The sequence below is a fragment of the Micropterus salmoides genome, unplaced genomic scaffold (genome assembly GCF_014851395.1).
Source record: "Micropterus salmoides isolate LMB-PRFRI ecotype aquatic unplaced genomic scaffold, ASM1485139v1 Ms_hic_scaffold_1, whole genome shotgun sequence".
Taxonomy (NCBI): Eukaryota; Metazoa; Chordata; class Actinopteri; order Centrarchiformes; family Centrarchidae; genus Micropterus; species Micropterus salmoides.
Genome location: NW_024040040.1, coordinates 43712661 through 43729257, shown reverse-complemented (window position 1 = coordinate 43729257; position 16597 = coordinate 43712661). Strand labels below are relative to the sequence as shown.

At 37.1% G+C, this 16597-nt stretch overlaps 1 protein-coding gene across 1 annotated transcript in view; it reads right to left on the bottom strand.

Annotated features, from left to right (window-relative positions):
* The window catches only part of malrd1 (MAM and LDL receptor class A domain containing 1), a 56994-nt gene extending 54172 nt beyond the window's left edge, over positions 1–2822 (bottom strand). Inside the window, exons 1-4 of the mRNA XM_038729772.1 lie at positions 2610–2822; positions 753–884; positions 540–628; positions 271–435 (exon numbers count right to left, since the gene is read on the bottom strand). Of these exons, the coding sequence (XP_038585700.1) occupies positions 271–435; positions 540–628; positions 753–884; positions 2610–2784 (561 nt within the window). The 5' untranslated portion in view covers positions 2785–2822. The remainder of the gene's footprint in view (positions 1–270; positions 436–539; positions 629–752; positions 885–2609) is intronic.
* Between the last annotated feature and the right edge of the window lie 13775 nt (positions 2823–16597).

Genomic DNA, 16597 nt, shown 5'->3' with positions numbered 1-16597 from the left:
GTCTGCTGGGCCTAAGGTAATATAACACCTGATTGGGCGATAACTGCCTGAAAAACTTGAGTCTGGAGTCATATGTGAAACAGATGTAACACACCTCAGAATGTATTAATTGGCAAATCAGACTTGAAATAAGATGAACATTACACAACAGGGTGATAGACCATAACATACCGTGATATATGTCGTAGTATGCATATACTTATACTACTATACTGCAATTTTAAAGAGCAACATAAAACTTTATTATAGTGAATTGTAAATGTTACAGACCTGAAAACTGTGATTGCTGGAAAACGTAATCACTGTCCGAGGCCACATTTCCAGCTGTGGTTGGGTGGAGTGTTTCCACACCTCTGTCTTCTGACCCAGTTTGTGAGTCTGAACCAAGACCTGAAGATCTCCATGTTTTGCCTCAACATAATGGTAGAAACTCATCTGTTAAACAAGAAAATGCAAAAAAGATATCACCAGCCATCGTCATGTTGTTGTTGATGGTTCAGCCTGCATGCCAAAGTTACCCAAACAGAGGATTTTGTCACCTGGCATGTCTGACTGGGCAGAAAGACAGGGCTGTTCAGGTCTGCTGTTGTTCTGTTTCCTCTGACGGGTGAAAGCGACAGGAAATGTGCTAAAGGCCAGAGAGAAGTGTGGGAGTGCATGCATTAAACATGAATAAAACAGATACAGTATAAGGCGAGGGTTGTGAATTCAAAATAGATCTGTAAATGCAAGCAGATGCCGGATTCTAATACCTGATGTGCTGTTGATGTGGTCATGTTTAAGTCCCAGGACCTCAGTTGTTCTGGTCCATCCAAAGTGCGTCTCTGAGCTCTGAATCAGGTCACAGAATCCCTCCTCAAAGTCACACCTCTTAAATCTGGAGCCTTCAACAGAAAACACTTTTCACTTGTGCTCTTTTGTGTTTCACCCTGAAACATATTTTAATCTGTATACTGGGAGTAAGCTGTCGGTTCTAAGCACCATACAGATTCATCAGCACAGCTCAGAAACTAAGTGGTTTCTCATTTTAAGCAGGGATTCTTATTTGGCTCTGCGGCCAAATGTGCAACAAGGGACTGTAAAGCATTAGTGGTAATATTGAATTTTCAGAGATGTGCTAGACAGGATCAGCAACAAAAACTTACATTCATATTGCTTCATGTTTTAAGATGTATAATAAATTTTAAATCTTCTCAGAAGCCTTGTGCATTTTAATTTACTTCCCGTTTTTTTGGTTGTCCTGGTTGTTGGGTACACTGTGTTAAAAGGTGTGCACACATCAATTATGCATTAAGTGTGTGTCCAAGTCGACATTCAGATCTGTATGTTTGTGTTAATGTGTAAGAAATGCTGCCAATGATTTATATGCTAAATTTGGATTTTACTTAATTGTTCACATGGAGAAAAAATAATGTATATATGTGTATTTGATCGATGAGAGATTGTCCCCTCTAAATCCAGATATTCATATGCAAATATATTTGCACTCCAGCATGTACAACATTTCATTATGCAGTTTGTACATATAGTTTGTGCATTTGACATTTTAACATACTTTACTAATTTTCATCCTTTATATTTCTTTTTTTTATCCTTATTTTTCACACTAAATTAAGAGTAGCCATCCTGATTTCACTACACTACACATACATTGCTTGTGTATGTTACAATTAAAAACTCTTTATTTCTTGAATCCTTGAACTACCAAACTATTAACAATAGCCTCAAAAACACAAGGCACAGGAATACACATAGTCTGCCCTTAGGCTTTTGTAAACTTCAAAAGCAACTATAATGTGAGGAAAAAGTCACAGTTTTAAAAGATGTGTGTTGCTGTCGGGGCTCTTTAGAGGATACACAGACATTTGTTTAAAGTAAAGAAATGTAAAACAGTGTAACTTCCAAGGTAGAAAAGTTTCTAAGAACTTTAAGGATATATTTAAGTATACTGCTTTTATAGTGTTAAGCCAGGGTTTTTTATTTGGTACAGAAATGCGTGTGACCTAAGTGTAAGACAATTAAACATCGTTCATTAATTATTAATGCCTTTTAAACTAATTTATTTAGACTATTTGCATGAAAGCAAGTAATGTTTAAATAATGTATGATATACTAAACAGGAACTTAAAATATTGTATTAATTAGGCCCTTTTCTATGATGGTTATTAACAATATGATGTTTGAACAACACTCCCATTATTGTAAGAGGGAAATGAACACTAAAAAAACTGTTAAATAAAAAACATCTATTATCCAGTCCAAGTCAGGCACTAAGTGGTTCTTCTAAATCAGGTACAGCTGTTTTGTCAGTGAAACACATGTTTGTCATTTCAGCTGGAAATGGAGTTGATGGTTTTGAGTGAAATGCCATAATACTACATCATGGATGTGTTGTATTTACTCTCCATGTCAGTGAAAGTCCCCTCAAAATGTTACTTTCACTTTTACACAACCAGTGAGCAGCATTGTAAAATATCTGGAATGAATATTTTAACAATATAACTTCAGTTTTTCTCTGTTCTAGTCTCCTCCTCATATTGTTTTTTAAATTCTCTTAATACTCTTGAGGGTTAGATTACTATACTGCATATTTTTCCTTATTTACTCACAGTCTCCCTCGTCGCTGCCATCTCCACAGTCGTCAGTGAAGTCACACACAGAGTCCTCAGGCACACATAACCCCTGAGAGCAGGTAAACTCCTGAGGTAAACAGGCTTCGACTGACATAGGGGTTAAGACAAGAGAGAAGGCCAATAGCAGCCATATTGAGCCCAGCAGCAACATCCTCAGCAACAGCCTGGTTATAGTTTGTCCTTTAACTAGAACACGTTCACCTCCAAGTAAAGCATTTTGTTGTTGGGAAGAACTTCTGTCGAGGTAGAGCTTTTCTTAACCGTGTACAGTTTGCTTGGATCTTTGATTGATCCTGTACGTGTGTTCAAGTTAGCATGTTGTAAAGGGTAATAAATGGCTTTTATTGCTGTTACTCAATAAGGTCACTTTGCTGGTTCGTGTGTTCCTGTATTTAACATGGACTCACTGATCATTAAAAGAAAGAAAGGAATACAAGTCTCAAAAGTGAGGACATTTTCTTCGTCTTGAAATCTGTTTATGCTTAACATTAAAGTCAAGGTTAGCTTTATAAAAGGTGAGTGTTAAAATTAGGTGATTACTGAAGAGGGTTAAAGGAATAGTGATATTTTGTGAAATACCCATATTCGCTCTCTTGCTGAGAGTTAGATGAGAACATTAAACCCACTCTCCTTTCTGTATGGTGAATATTAAGATACCACCAGCAGCCCTGTTAGATTAGTTTATTTTAGCATAAAGACTGGAAACGGGGAAATAGCCAGTCTGGTTCAGTCCAAAGGTAACTAAATCTGCCCAACAGCACCTCCAAAGCTCACAATATTATTTGTTTAAGTAGTACAAACACAAAGTGAAAAAATGGCAATTCTTCCCCAAAAATCTCATCTCTCTGCAAGAAAGAGAATATGCATAATTTACCAAAATGTCAAACTTGGGATTAAGCCTAGCATTAAATTTAAATTGTGCTAAGAGTTAAATTAGGTATGTAAGTTACTGGGGCAGTTTAAAGTAGCAACATGTTAGTGAAGATCCTCGCAGCATTATAGATTAAAGCAAAGAGTCTATAGCCATGCTAGTAGCTCTGTGAGGCTGTACTTAGGCACAACAGTGATTTTAGCTTAATGCTAACACCAGCATGCAAACTTGCTCACATGGATAATGCCAACATGATGTTGTTTAGCTGGTATAATCTTCACAATCAGCATGCTTACTGCTGTTTCTAAACAGAGTATAACTTTAAACAAAAAAAACGTTTTCTTTGTCCCTCTGTACAGGTGAAAACTGTCTGCAGAGAGCCCACTGTTTTCAACAAGATAAAACACATTAGCTCTAATTACAAGTTGGTGGATTTGACATATTACAAGGGAAAGAAGAGCCGAGGTTGGGAATATGAACTGCTATGAGAGGATCATTAACTGTGTCCAACAGGGCTCAGCTCCACTTTACAGTGAGGCATAATTTCATTTCACAGCAATCAATAAAGACAGGACCTTAAAACAGACGAGCCAGTACAAGAGCTTGTGCAGTTCAAATGAAATTAACCTTGAGAGAAAAGGCGAGCTCGACGGCACCATGGGGGACGAAGGACCAATGGAACAAGGAAAAGATCACGTCAGTACTGACCACTATTGGCAGTGGTACTGACAGTGTATAGAGTGCAGCTGGCAGCATGTTGACAAAGTGCCAAATATAGTGCAGAAGGCCACAGGTTAAAATGTTTCCTGTTGAGTTGTTGTTTCTGAATACCAAACCTCAATCAGCCCCTTTAAAAAACAGCGTCAAGATGCAAAAATACACAGCATGGGCAGCAATTTGAGGTCAGGATGCTAACAAACTAACCTTTCTATTCCAATTTCAACATGCAACAGGAAAGTGCAAGAGTACAGAATAGCAACGTGGTCAATCATGGTGACTCATCACCACAATTAGCTGATTTCAACAAGGGGGAGTCATTAACATCTGTGAGCAAACAGTTGAGCACAAATCACAAAGCTGACTTCATTGTGCCCTAAATAAAGGTAGAAGTCCATTAAAAATAATTCACACAGACACATAAAATTCAGCAGTCCATCACTGTAATGCTGAAACTGCTATGTTAAATTTTAACTTCACATAAAGAATATTCTGAATATTCTGACGATGAAAGAGCAGCCATGTTGGCAGCTCTGTAATGCTAACGTCAACATGCTAACATGCTCACATGCTCACAAAGACTATGTTAACATACTGATGCTAAGCAGGTATAATGTTAACAATGTAAATATGTGCTATGTTCAGTGTACACTTAGTTTAACATGTTGGCATTCTAACGTCTTTAGTTTTGCAGGTATAGAGAGCCAAACTGCTTTTCAGAAACACCACGAGACACACAGAGGACTGAATGCTGTGGAAAAAAACTTTACAAGAAAGAGTTGGTGAATTTTATTCAGGTTATATTCAAGTTACATTGACGTCAGGTCAGGATCTTTGCAGCGGTAAATTTTCATGGAAGCTGTCATTTCTGGTAATATTTGTTTAACTTTATTAAAGTCATGCCGTTTTAAACTTCTAAAAGTGATGTAGTGGATGCCAGTTTATCTTAGAAAATGTATCATAAACCAGGTGAAAAGTCAGGGGATCATCAGTCACAAGTTATTACAATTCATTCTGAAGGGGACAACAATGTCTGCACCACATTTCATTGCAATCCATCTAATAGTTGTTGAGGTTTTTCAGTCTTGACGTCACAGGGATGAAAGCTAAATGCGCTCCATATAACACACGCCAAGCGGCTAGGCACAAACCCTCAAAAACAACTGTGGAAAAAATAGAGCTGCAGAACACACCTCTGCCTTCCAATAAAATTAAATAAATAAAGTATATCTTCTTTTTCTTCTTCCAAACACTAGCTACCCTCCAGGCAGTCAGTGGACATAAAGTTGTTACTGTGATGTAGAGACGGAGCTCAGCTTTATGGATGAAAAATACTTTTGTTACAGATTAATAATAACAACAATATTAATAATAATAATAATAATAATATTTATTTATAGAGCACTTTTCAAAAACAAGTTACAAAGTGCTTTAACAAGTGTAAAGACAATAATACCCAAAAGACAATAATACAAAAACAATACAGATAAAAGCATGAAAATATTGAAAAGATTAAAATACACGTTTAAGATAAATATAAAATTAGTAAAATAGACTAAAATAAAAGGGATAAAATAAAGTCAAATAAGATCGGGAAAGGCTCTCCTATAAAAGTATCTTTTAAGAAGGGACTTCAAGAGAGTTCACTGACTTCACTAATAACTCACCACTCTGAAACTCTTGCTCCAGTCCATGTTGCCAAGCTGGTCAGCAACTTGTACAGTTGAACCAATGCCCTTTTTATGGGCTTCTCACTGACCTGCCCTTCTCTGCTTCTGATTGGCTAGTAGTCCTTAACTAGGAACTGCGCAAGTGCAACTCCCAACAAAGATCATTTAGAGACAAGATGTATCACTCCACAGCTAAAACGAAGCGTTCAACACAAAGGGTGAAAAGAAGAGCTGCAGCAATGTGCAGTATGACAAAAATATGGTGTTTTTTGAAAAATAAACCATGTAAACCTGTTCTGGTAAAACCCCTAAATAAGATTTTGAACCTGAATATCACCTTCACCATTCACCCCTCAGCTGATCTTGTTAATTTGATGCTCTTGAAGTTTTCTCTTCTGTCTTACAGCTTATGAATTCTTAAGATGTTTTTGATTCAATTCACCTTTATGAGCGAAACAGAGGTCAAAGCAAAGCAGCACTTTCAGTGACTTAAATAGGAAAAATTTATCATTTAGGCTGGTGGGGCTGGTGTGACCAGGGCAGCCATTTGTCAAAGATTTGAGCTAATATGTTTCACACACATATTCTTGTACATATTAAAACAGAGAGGTGATTAAATCCTGTTCTCATTTGTAACCAGACTGATTGTCTCTTTGACCTCAAATGTTTACCCCTCTGTTGATGTTTCATCTGAGTAATGATGAGTGGGAGGTTACCTTCACACACTAGCACATAACCTGCACTGGAAAATCAAGTTAAAAATCCCATTATTTTACAAGTTTAAAAAAACACAAAGGGATTGTGTTCAATAAAAAAGCCAGGGTGTGCAAAGAATATACTATTTATTAATGCAGAGCTGAAACAAATCAGGTTATGTCTTACTGTAGTGAAAACATAGACATATCAAGAAAAGGGAAAATTATCAATGAAATCTCAATGAAGTATGCACTTTACGTTTCCATTCAGCAGCTGTAAGAAAGTGGTTGAAGATTCTTTGTGTGACTGCAAGTTGTGTTGCCTCATCATTCATCTTCATAATGTTTTTTTTTCCTACCCTGGCGCCTTTTGACAGTTTGTTAATTAGAACATATTGACAGCAAAGAACATTTGCATCACATTTGCCAATCTGCTTTCACAATCTTACACAGGCTGCGGCAATGTGCAGCATCTGCTAATTTTCCTCCAACCTGAATCCAGTGCTGAGTGAAGTAAGCATAACAGCTGGGGCTTAATCTTAACAGAGTACCTGTAGGAGCACATCCAATCAACACTGTACGAGTAGGAAGATCCTGCTCTGTGATGTGTGATTGTGCACAAAGATGCCAACAAAGTGTTGACAAATTAGCTATATAAGAGGAATGAGACAGAAGCCCAGACTGCATTAAATACCTGAGTCTTATGTGTGCCATTTGCCAAGTCTTTGCCACAATGCTGCCACCTGTCAGTATTTTAGAAGCACTCTGCCAAAATACTTAGAAAAAGTCGTGCAAAGGAATATACAGGAAGCCAGTTAGCTTTATTTTATTGGGAGTGCGTCATCATTGATCCTATTCATCTGAAGCACATGCAGGCTACCAGATTTTATACATCACAACAACATTAAAGGAGTGGTGGAGAAAGTATTTAGATAATTTCTTTTTTTTTGTTATCAGCTGCAGGTTGAAGTAATCCACGCTTGTTACATGATCACAATACATTTACTGCATTTAGCCGACGTGCTACGTTAGCTCACCTGCTGCTTTCAGTAACTTTCTTTACTATCTGTGTAACTTTATCTTTCACCGGAGGCTCAGCAATGTCAGCACAGCTAAATGTTTTGGATGATAATGAAACGGGTAGTGAGCTGGACTGAATATTATAACGAAATTGTGTCACACTTTATAACAGTTAGTGCAGTAAGTAAATTTACTGTAGTGTTAGTGGATGGTTCTTCCTCTGTGTTGTATATTATGTGGGTCATGTTAGTTACAGCGACTGAGAAGTGGAGAAGCTGTGTACCTGAGTATAGGTAAAAGGCAATAAATCCAAATTGAACGTTACGAAGCAAACATAGAATAGTAAACACATCGTTCCACATTTGCTTTTTACCATTATATCATTTCTTTGACACTTTGACATAATACCAGTGGTACACAGGATAGTAACATGGGTCGCGTTAGTTGGTGAATTAATGTGGAAAGCGATACAACTTTGCACCGGATAACGTTAGCACCTGCTCAGCGTTAGCCGACGAAGTACAGATGTTGTCTTTTAGGTGTGACCAGACAGAAAGCGCATCATTTGTGCAAATATGTTTATTCCCCCAAACAGCCAATATACGCTACCTAGTTAGCCACTAAAGCTGTAAAATAAATGCAGTGCTTTGACATGTCTAAAATGTAGTGGTGAAGTATATAGTAGCATCAAATGAAAATACTCAAGTAGAGTACTTAAACTTACTGTATATATAATTTGTTTCATTTCACCACTGCACTAAATCAACGAATCTGCCCTTAAAACAGCTAACCTAATTACTAATTGACTTATTGTGAATAACTTGCTCCAGATCAGTGTGACAGATTCTGTAAATAATGCATCAGACTATGATAAAGTCTTTTGAGAGCAAAGAACCTGTCCTTCTCTCCCTTTGTTCATTAAGCCTCAAAGTAAATCACCTGAATAATTACAATGACTAACAGAGAGTTTCATTAGACAGGAGAGGACAAGTTTTATAATGGCAATCCAGAATGAGCCCAAAGATAAAAAATCTGACCTAAATTAAAAGCCATTTCCTCCACTATAAATTTCACCTTTAAACCTTCTTCACAAAGCATTAAACTGACACTTAGTGTTGTCAACCTTCTCATGAAAAGTATGATTCTACAGCTAATATATAAAAAGGAATACAACTACACAGGCCTTTTATATATTGAAGTGTTACAACATATACATTATAAGGGGAAAATGGCAGACTCCTTGACCATGACAGCCCTGTGTGTGTTTGTGTGTGTGTGTGTGTCTGTTTGGGTGTTTAAATAACATACTGACATCAGGGCACGAATTCATGGAGCATTTGCTGTAATCGAGGCATCTACATGCATTCGTCCGGGCAGAGAGACAGTGAGTATGTGTGGTTATAAACATTTGGGGGTCAACATGCAGCCAGCTCTATCCTGCTTAACACAAGCCGTTTCTTTTCTTGACAGCTGCTACATGTAAGACTACAGTACAGACATTATATTATAATTGCTGCAGTAGTAGAGCAAAATGTCAAGGCTTATATGTGGCAACAAACTATGAGTGCTGTTCAGGTTGATATGTGATTGATGTGTGTTGACCTCGTGTTTATTTTGTCCATTCATGAGTGGCGTGGTTGAAATACTCTCTAGCATGTTCATATTCTGTCTTCACCTAAAGTTCCAGGTTTACCAGGGATGATACACGCTTTAAGAAATGTCTCCATAAATGATCATTGTTTAATGTCAGTGTCATGTCAGTTTTTTTTATGTGTGGTGTACCCCAGGGGTCAATTCTTGGTCTATTCCTGTTCTTCAAGTACTCCTCCTTGACAACATAATTTATTTTGACACCTTATTGATGATTGATGACACATACTAATAATATTATATATACTATAATATAATTGGAGTAATTGCATGGAGCTACAGTCATTTTAAAGCAGCCTTGGTTCCATAAAAGAAAAGACAGCTAAAACTTTTGTTGCAACTGAACTAAGACAAAACAGATTTTTCTTTCTTGGCCTGGATACTCTTTTGCACACTTTTCCAAAACTAATAAACAATCTTGGGAGAAGCCTCTGGTCCTCAGATCTTTGCTCCACTGGTTTGGATGATTTGGATGATGCACTCTACTAAGCCAGGGAAAGGTCTGTAAAGAGTTTTGAGTTCAGGGCTTTTTGGTAGGACATTCCCTGTTATGTGTGAAGTTCATGGGGAGAAGTTCAAGGAGTTTCCGGCAGATTCTGGCGGAGACAGAGCGTCCGCTTCCTCCCTTGAATACCCTCAATGTGCCCCGCCAGGAGGAATTGCTTTTAACTTGTCAAAGTCAATACATCACTTTTCTTACTGGCTCTTTTCAAGGGCACCCCTTACCAAAGATGAAACATGTGGACACCTCTAACATGAGGTTGACAAACTGCAAATTTTAAATAATACAATTTTGCATTTTAAAGAAATGGTTACAATGGATAGTCTTACAAAATGATCAATCAAGTGTAAAAACTAAAACAAATAAACTATACAGAAGACTTTTAGAGCCTGTAACTTCCATATGATAGCAAACCACTGTCCATGTGATTGTAATTAATTTTCCTTTTCACTCCTGAGGAGACATTATGAATCACCTTATTTTATTTAGGGTGTCTGAACTCTCTGCCAGATTGTTTCACCCAGTTTCTTGTATCATACATAGTCCTCAGTCCTCTGCCAGAGCAGATCAGTAGAGACATGATGCCATTCTCATTCTCATCCAGTGAAAAGTGGTGCCCCGACAAAGGTTAATACAGGTGTCACATTTTGTGCCATTTTCAAGGGAAGTGAATATGTTTGGAGAGACTGTGCAGATGATGGCAGATAAGCCTGTTATCATGTTAGACATGTCCTGTCTTAAAGGCTTACTGAACTGCTACCTTTTATTATAGTTTTTGATTGAGAAACAATTATCTTTAAGGAAAAGACACTCCACTATCTCACCATTTACATAACTTATTTCCTTTTTCATGATTTTAGACAAATGTATTGTTAACCACTCTTCTGTTTCCCCTTTACTCTTTTTACTTTATCAATATTAAAACTGTACAGCAGATGTTTTAGGGGCATTAACGCCTCCTGATTTACTGTAATGAGCTTTAATTGTAATGAGCTTTAATTTTGCAAACACACACCGAATAGATTAGGGTAGCACTAATGCAATGATTTCTTTTATGTTTTTTGTAACAAGTTTGAAGGACTTTCTATATTCTATGTGTCATGGAAATTGTATATTTCCCAGTGGAGAATTTAGCAAATAAAAGAATCACGACAACAGTTGTCTTTTAGTATTTATTAAAAGGAGAAAAGAACAAGGAAGTACTCAAGCAATCATCAGCTGGTCCAGAGACCTGCCGTTTAGGGAAGCTTTGAGCGTCTGGCCCAGAGCAGAGGGATGCATAATCATTTAGACAGTCCAGGTTTCTATGTTTTAGCGAACAGAGATCCTCTTCCGGCCTTGCATGCCCATTAAAGGAGAGGAGAGGGACAGCAAGAAAGGAAAACAATAAAACAATCTCACAGCTCAGACTATAATAATAAGAAAAGGTTAAGGATAAAAACAATATATATAAGACATAACAATAATAGTAATAATAGATGTACATGCATAAGAGATTAAATGTAAGGAGAAAGAATTTTCTGCCACTCTACTGCATGGAGTTTTAAAAGAGGGAGAAAGTAGAAAACTATATTTGCTTGCATCTTTTTCTTGGCTTCCAACAAACAAACCAGTGACATTTAGTACTATTTTCTGTCTACTATTAAACATTTTTATTACAGCCAGGCGAGCATAGCTTAAATGTAACATTCACAATTTCATACATTATGTAAAAACAACTATTTTTTATTTTTTTAAGTGAGTAAGATGCATTAAGTTTGTTTGGGAATAGAAAAATGTAACTCCAGCACCATTAGCATTGTTTGGCATTTTTCCAAGACTGCAGGTGAACTATTATACACAGCTAAAACTTAAAAAACAGAAGGCTAATAGATGAGAAATGTGGCCTTAACAGGAAAAGGGATTTTCAATTTTGAATGCTTTGTATTGTTCTGCTGATATGAGCATCCTATACTATGTGTACATGTGTTGGAAGTGTGGGAGGCTGGGGAGGTCATTGTTCAGCAATGAAGCATCCTTGTAAAATGCAAATGAATCTGCAGAATATATAAGAAGACAGGCTTAAATTTACACTGACAAGGGAAATGTCATGAGAATAGTGGCTGCGCAACACATCTAGGAAATTGAATTTTTCTGTGAATTAATCAGCTGCCCAGGCACTGTAATCAATATTAATAGGATAAATAATTTTGATTCCAACTGACTGGTCAGGAAATAGGAATCAGGAAAATATTGGATATCTAAGTGTGGAGTGTATTCGAGAATTTAAAGAGTGCAGGAAGAATTTCATGTCAACTTAAATTAGATGAGATAAGTAACAAAAGCATCAAGATTCAAAACATGTTCAGTCCATAACACAAAAGAATGGGAATAACTTGAACTACTTAACTGTGAAGAGAAGTGACAGAGGCTTTTACAGGCTCCAGTCTCATGTACATATTTCTTGGAGGTGTTGTTGGACTGACTACAAGCCAGCAAGAAAACAGAAAAGGTGTTTTCTCTCTCCTCTGTTTTAAGTGCCCGGAGGCTTCCATTCTGCCGTTCTGTCTGTTGAGCATATGGTGTTTATTTCACCAACTGTAGTGCAACAAATTGGTTTGGTCTCATTTCAAAAAACATTTAATTCCAACAGATCTGCCATATATGAAGGGCAAAGCAATCCAAAACTCATCTTGTTTAAAAACCTTCCCATTTAGTCATCAGCAAAACAACATAATGGCATTGTGAGTGAATCTGAGAACATTTTGACATGTCTTAAACACAGGGGTTGTTGGCAAAATAATTAAAGCTGAATACAATCTCGCTGCTCCAGAAAAGATATTCTAACCAATGCACAAACTTTTAACCCGTTCTGGTTAGGAGAGTCTGAGGATTCTGGGAATATCTTCAGAACAGCATTATTAAACAACCATCTGGGTTTTTGAAACATAACCAGGTTATCTTTCAGAAAAACTTACCACTGTGACTCAGATGCAAATACATGTTAGGTACAAACTGGGGTTAAATCAAGCTAGCCATTATAGGCTAACTAGCTGTCTGGGGCTAATTTTCTGCTAATAACATTCTAAGAAACTTAATGTATTGTTTGGCAAACTGTGTGCTATGTTATTTATGTATTTTTTTTTTTTACATTAGTGTGCACTCTATGTGTATGTTTAAAACATTAATAACTATGTTGTACATCCAACACAAGGGATAATTTGACACTTACTGTAGGCTAACGTTATTAGCTAATTCACATTCTTGTTTGTGCTATCTCATCATTTTCTGATTGTCTATGTCAGTGATGTTGACCTTTTATTTCACAGTTTCACAATTTCTTTCATTTAAGAATTAAATGGCCTACTGCTGTCTCGATATTCATACAACAATATATACTGAACTAAAGTAAAGCCAAGGTAATACACATGGCAGAGACTGTGGCATCATAAAACAGAGTCTGACCCCTGCTTACTTTTCATAAGGTATTATAATATGATGATGGAAGTAGTATTAAACTGCTTTATTTCAAAGGCAGGAGTAAGGAGATGGACTAAGATCCCTGCAGGTCATCTGAAGGGATTGCAGCAACAAATTAAGTAAAGGTTTGTGTTGTGTTTGTGTGTCTGATGCGGTGCGTGTGATTTGTGGGTGTATTAATAGCAGTGTTTACTTGTGCCCTCTGTGAAACTATTCCTTCAGCCTCTGTAAAAAAGTGATTACATTCACAAACAAAGCATCAATTACAGCTAAGACATAAATTTAAAGCCTGAGTGAGCAGCGTTAAATTGGGGTTCCTCGCGTGATATGAATTTAGTTACTAACATAGTATTCATCATCATCATCATAATCAGACTCAACAGTCCCAAACAAAAACACTTCTGAGATCAAATATGATCAAGGATGAAATATAATCAGTTTTATCTGAACCAAAAGCTGCCTGGAATATATAAATAACTAAGTATTTTAATATCAGTTACAGCTAACATAGCAGAGGGACAGATGATGATAAATCCTCTAAAGGGATGTTGCTTGTCTGTTTTTTTTCAGTCTTCTCGCACAATCCTTTAGCGCCATCTAGTGATTCACCCACTTCGGCTTGTTTAAATACAAAGCACAAACCAAATGATATGTGTGTGTGTGATGTAGGCTACAATAACATACAGCTATTTTATTCACACAGCTCCTCTGTCTATTTCTTACTTCACTTTTACTTTATTTCACAAGGATAACCCATTCACTACTTTCATCTATTTGGCTTGGATTTATTTATGTGGACTGTGCTGCTCTAACAGTGCAATATGTTTCCCTCTGGACAGGTGGAGGTAGAGCACTACTGATGACCAGGGGCTTCCACAACTAGTTGGTGTTCCTGTGCTGTTTACATTTGCGTATGTGGCACATCAGATATATTAGGTAACTGCCCACTTTTCATTTTCAACAGTTGTTTTTGGAGTCATAAGGTCACGTGGTCACTGTGGGTAAGCTGTGGGTTTGTGCTGCATTCTTCAAGTAAAACCAGCGAACTCACTACCTTGAGTTTTATACTGGAAATGATAAGAATAGAATGAATTCTGTTAGCTTATTCATTTTAATCAGAAACATTTAATGAATGTATAGTTATTACTGTATTTTGATATATTGAGGTTTTAATATAAACTGTATATTTTTGTATTATATTGTTATTGTTTTTTTTTGTAATTTGTATTGTTCCAACTAAGATCATGTGGCAGTTAACACCAGAATAAGTAAAACAACTGAGGACCAGCCAACTCATTACCTTGAATTGTATTCATTCTTTCAAAGTAAATCTTTTCTGAAATATGTCACCCCTTGAGTCAGCTTGCACTCTTTAGGTGTAACACAAAAATGCACAAAGGTGCTACAATTATTACTACAATTAATTATTATGTGTGTTTTGGAATTTTTTGTTGACATCTTTTCATTAAACCCATACTGTATTTATAAGGCAGGGGAAAAATATTTAATAGAGCTTAAAAGACCTTTAAAGGCAAAGGACTTGGTCATGTGTTTTGAATTAGACTTAAAGACAAGAATCAGAATCAGAATCAGCTTTATTGCCAGGTATGTGTACACATATGAGGAATCTGACTGATGATTGTACATTGCTCACGATGTGCTTATTTATACAATAATAAAATCAAACATGGGCTACAGTATAGAGAACTCATATATACACACTACCAACTAACCAAAAACAGACAACAGTGCAATGAGCAGAGTGCAAAGGATGCAGGAGCAAATTATTATTACCATTATTGTTATTATTATGTTGGAGGTGGATGTGCTATACAGCTGCACATACACATGCAAGCATACATGTACAGTGTTGGGCTCCCACTTTAGGTCCTGGGATATAGTGGATCCCAGAAACCTGAAGGATTACACAGCAGACACAGGGCTGTTGAGAATGGTGATGGGCACCAGAGTGGGGGGTGGGGCTCTGTAATGTCCTTCAGGCGGGCCAACACCAGTCTTTCAAAGGACTTCATGACTACGGATGTCAGGTCGACAGGCCTGTAGTCATTTAGTCCAGAGATGGAGGGTTTTTTGGGGTCCAGGATGATTGTAGAGCGTTTGAAGCAGGAGGTAATGTCACACAGCTCCAGTAATCTTTTGAATATCTGTGTGAAGATGAGGGCCAGCTGGTCTGCACAGATTTTCAGGCAGGATGGAGACACACCGTCGGGGCCAGGAGCCTTCCTGATCTTCTACCTCTGGAAGAGGTGGCTCACATCCTCGTCTCAAATCGTGAGTGCAGCTGAGGGATCGGAGAGGGGGGGTGAGAGCATGGCAGTCGGGGAACACCATCTTCACCACTGTTTGAAGATGGTGTTGGAGCGCTGGAGAGGTGTGACTGTGGGCAGAAACCATTCAGCTCGTCAGCCAGTCGTTGAGTACCAGCAGAGTTGGGGGATGGTCTCCTGTAGTTAGTAAGTGTCTGCAGGCCTTTCCACAGTGACGCAGGATCCCTGGCTGTGAAGCTGTTTCCTAGCTTTTCAGCGTAGCATCTCTTTGCACCTCAGTCTTCATATGGTACATTGCCAAACCTATAAAACAAGCAGAGGTTGGAAGTAGCTATATTTACTCAAATATTATGAATACTTCAATATTTCATCAATACATTTCAGAAGGAAATATTAAACTTTTTACACCTCTGCAGTTACTTGAGACCTTCAGTAACTTCTTCCTTTACAGAAAATGCAACTACTACACATGAAATCATCAGTAATATGAATCTAATACAATAATATAATATATAATAAAGCACTCATTCACTGCCTTATGAGTGTACTTTTGTTATTAGTACATTTTTCCGATAAGTGCTGCTCATCTGTAGTTTTCCTTAAAATTTTGAATGCAAGGTGCATTTTAATTCTGCAATATTGTTTGTTGTTAGTTTTACTAACTTTCACCTGGATACAAACAGCTAATGCAGAATCCAATTATTTTTTCAATCAAAGTCTATCCATGCTGAAACCTATTGAAGGTTAAGAATCAAGGGCTAAACTTGGCAGCAATGACAGTGCTTCGGGAACATGTTGATTATGGAGGACCGATCCATAGTTGATAGCCTAACTAAAGTTGAACCCCAGGTTATAATTTTAACGGTCAAAATGCATTTCCTAGTTTTATCTCCTTGAATAAATGTCTTGTTTAGACATATAGATATATAACTTGGTGTTAAGTATTGTAAAACCCTGAATGTACAGAATAATAATTGAACAGTACTAGGTGACAGTAAAACAAAAAAAAATGATGCTTTTATGCATAATAACTGCACAAAATCAAGAATAAAAGCACAAAAACATGTTTCAAGCACAAGAGACTACAGTCAT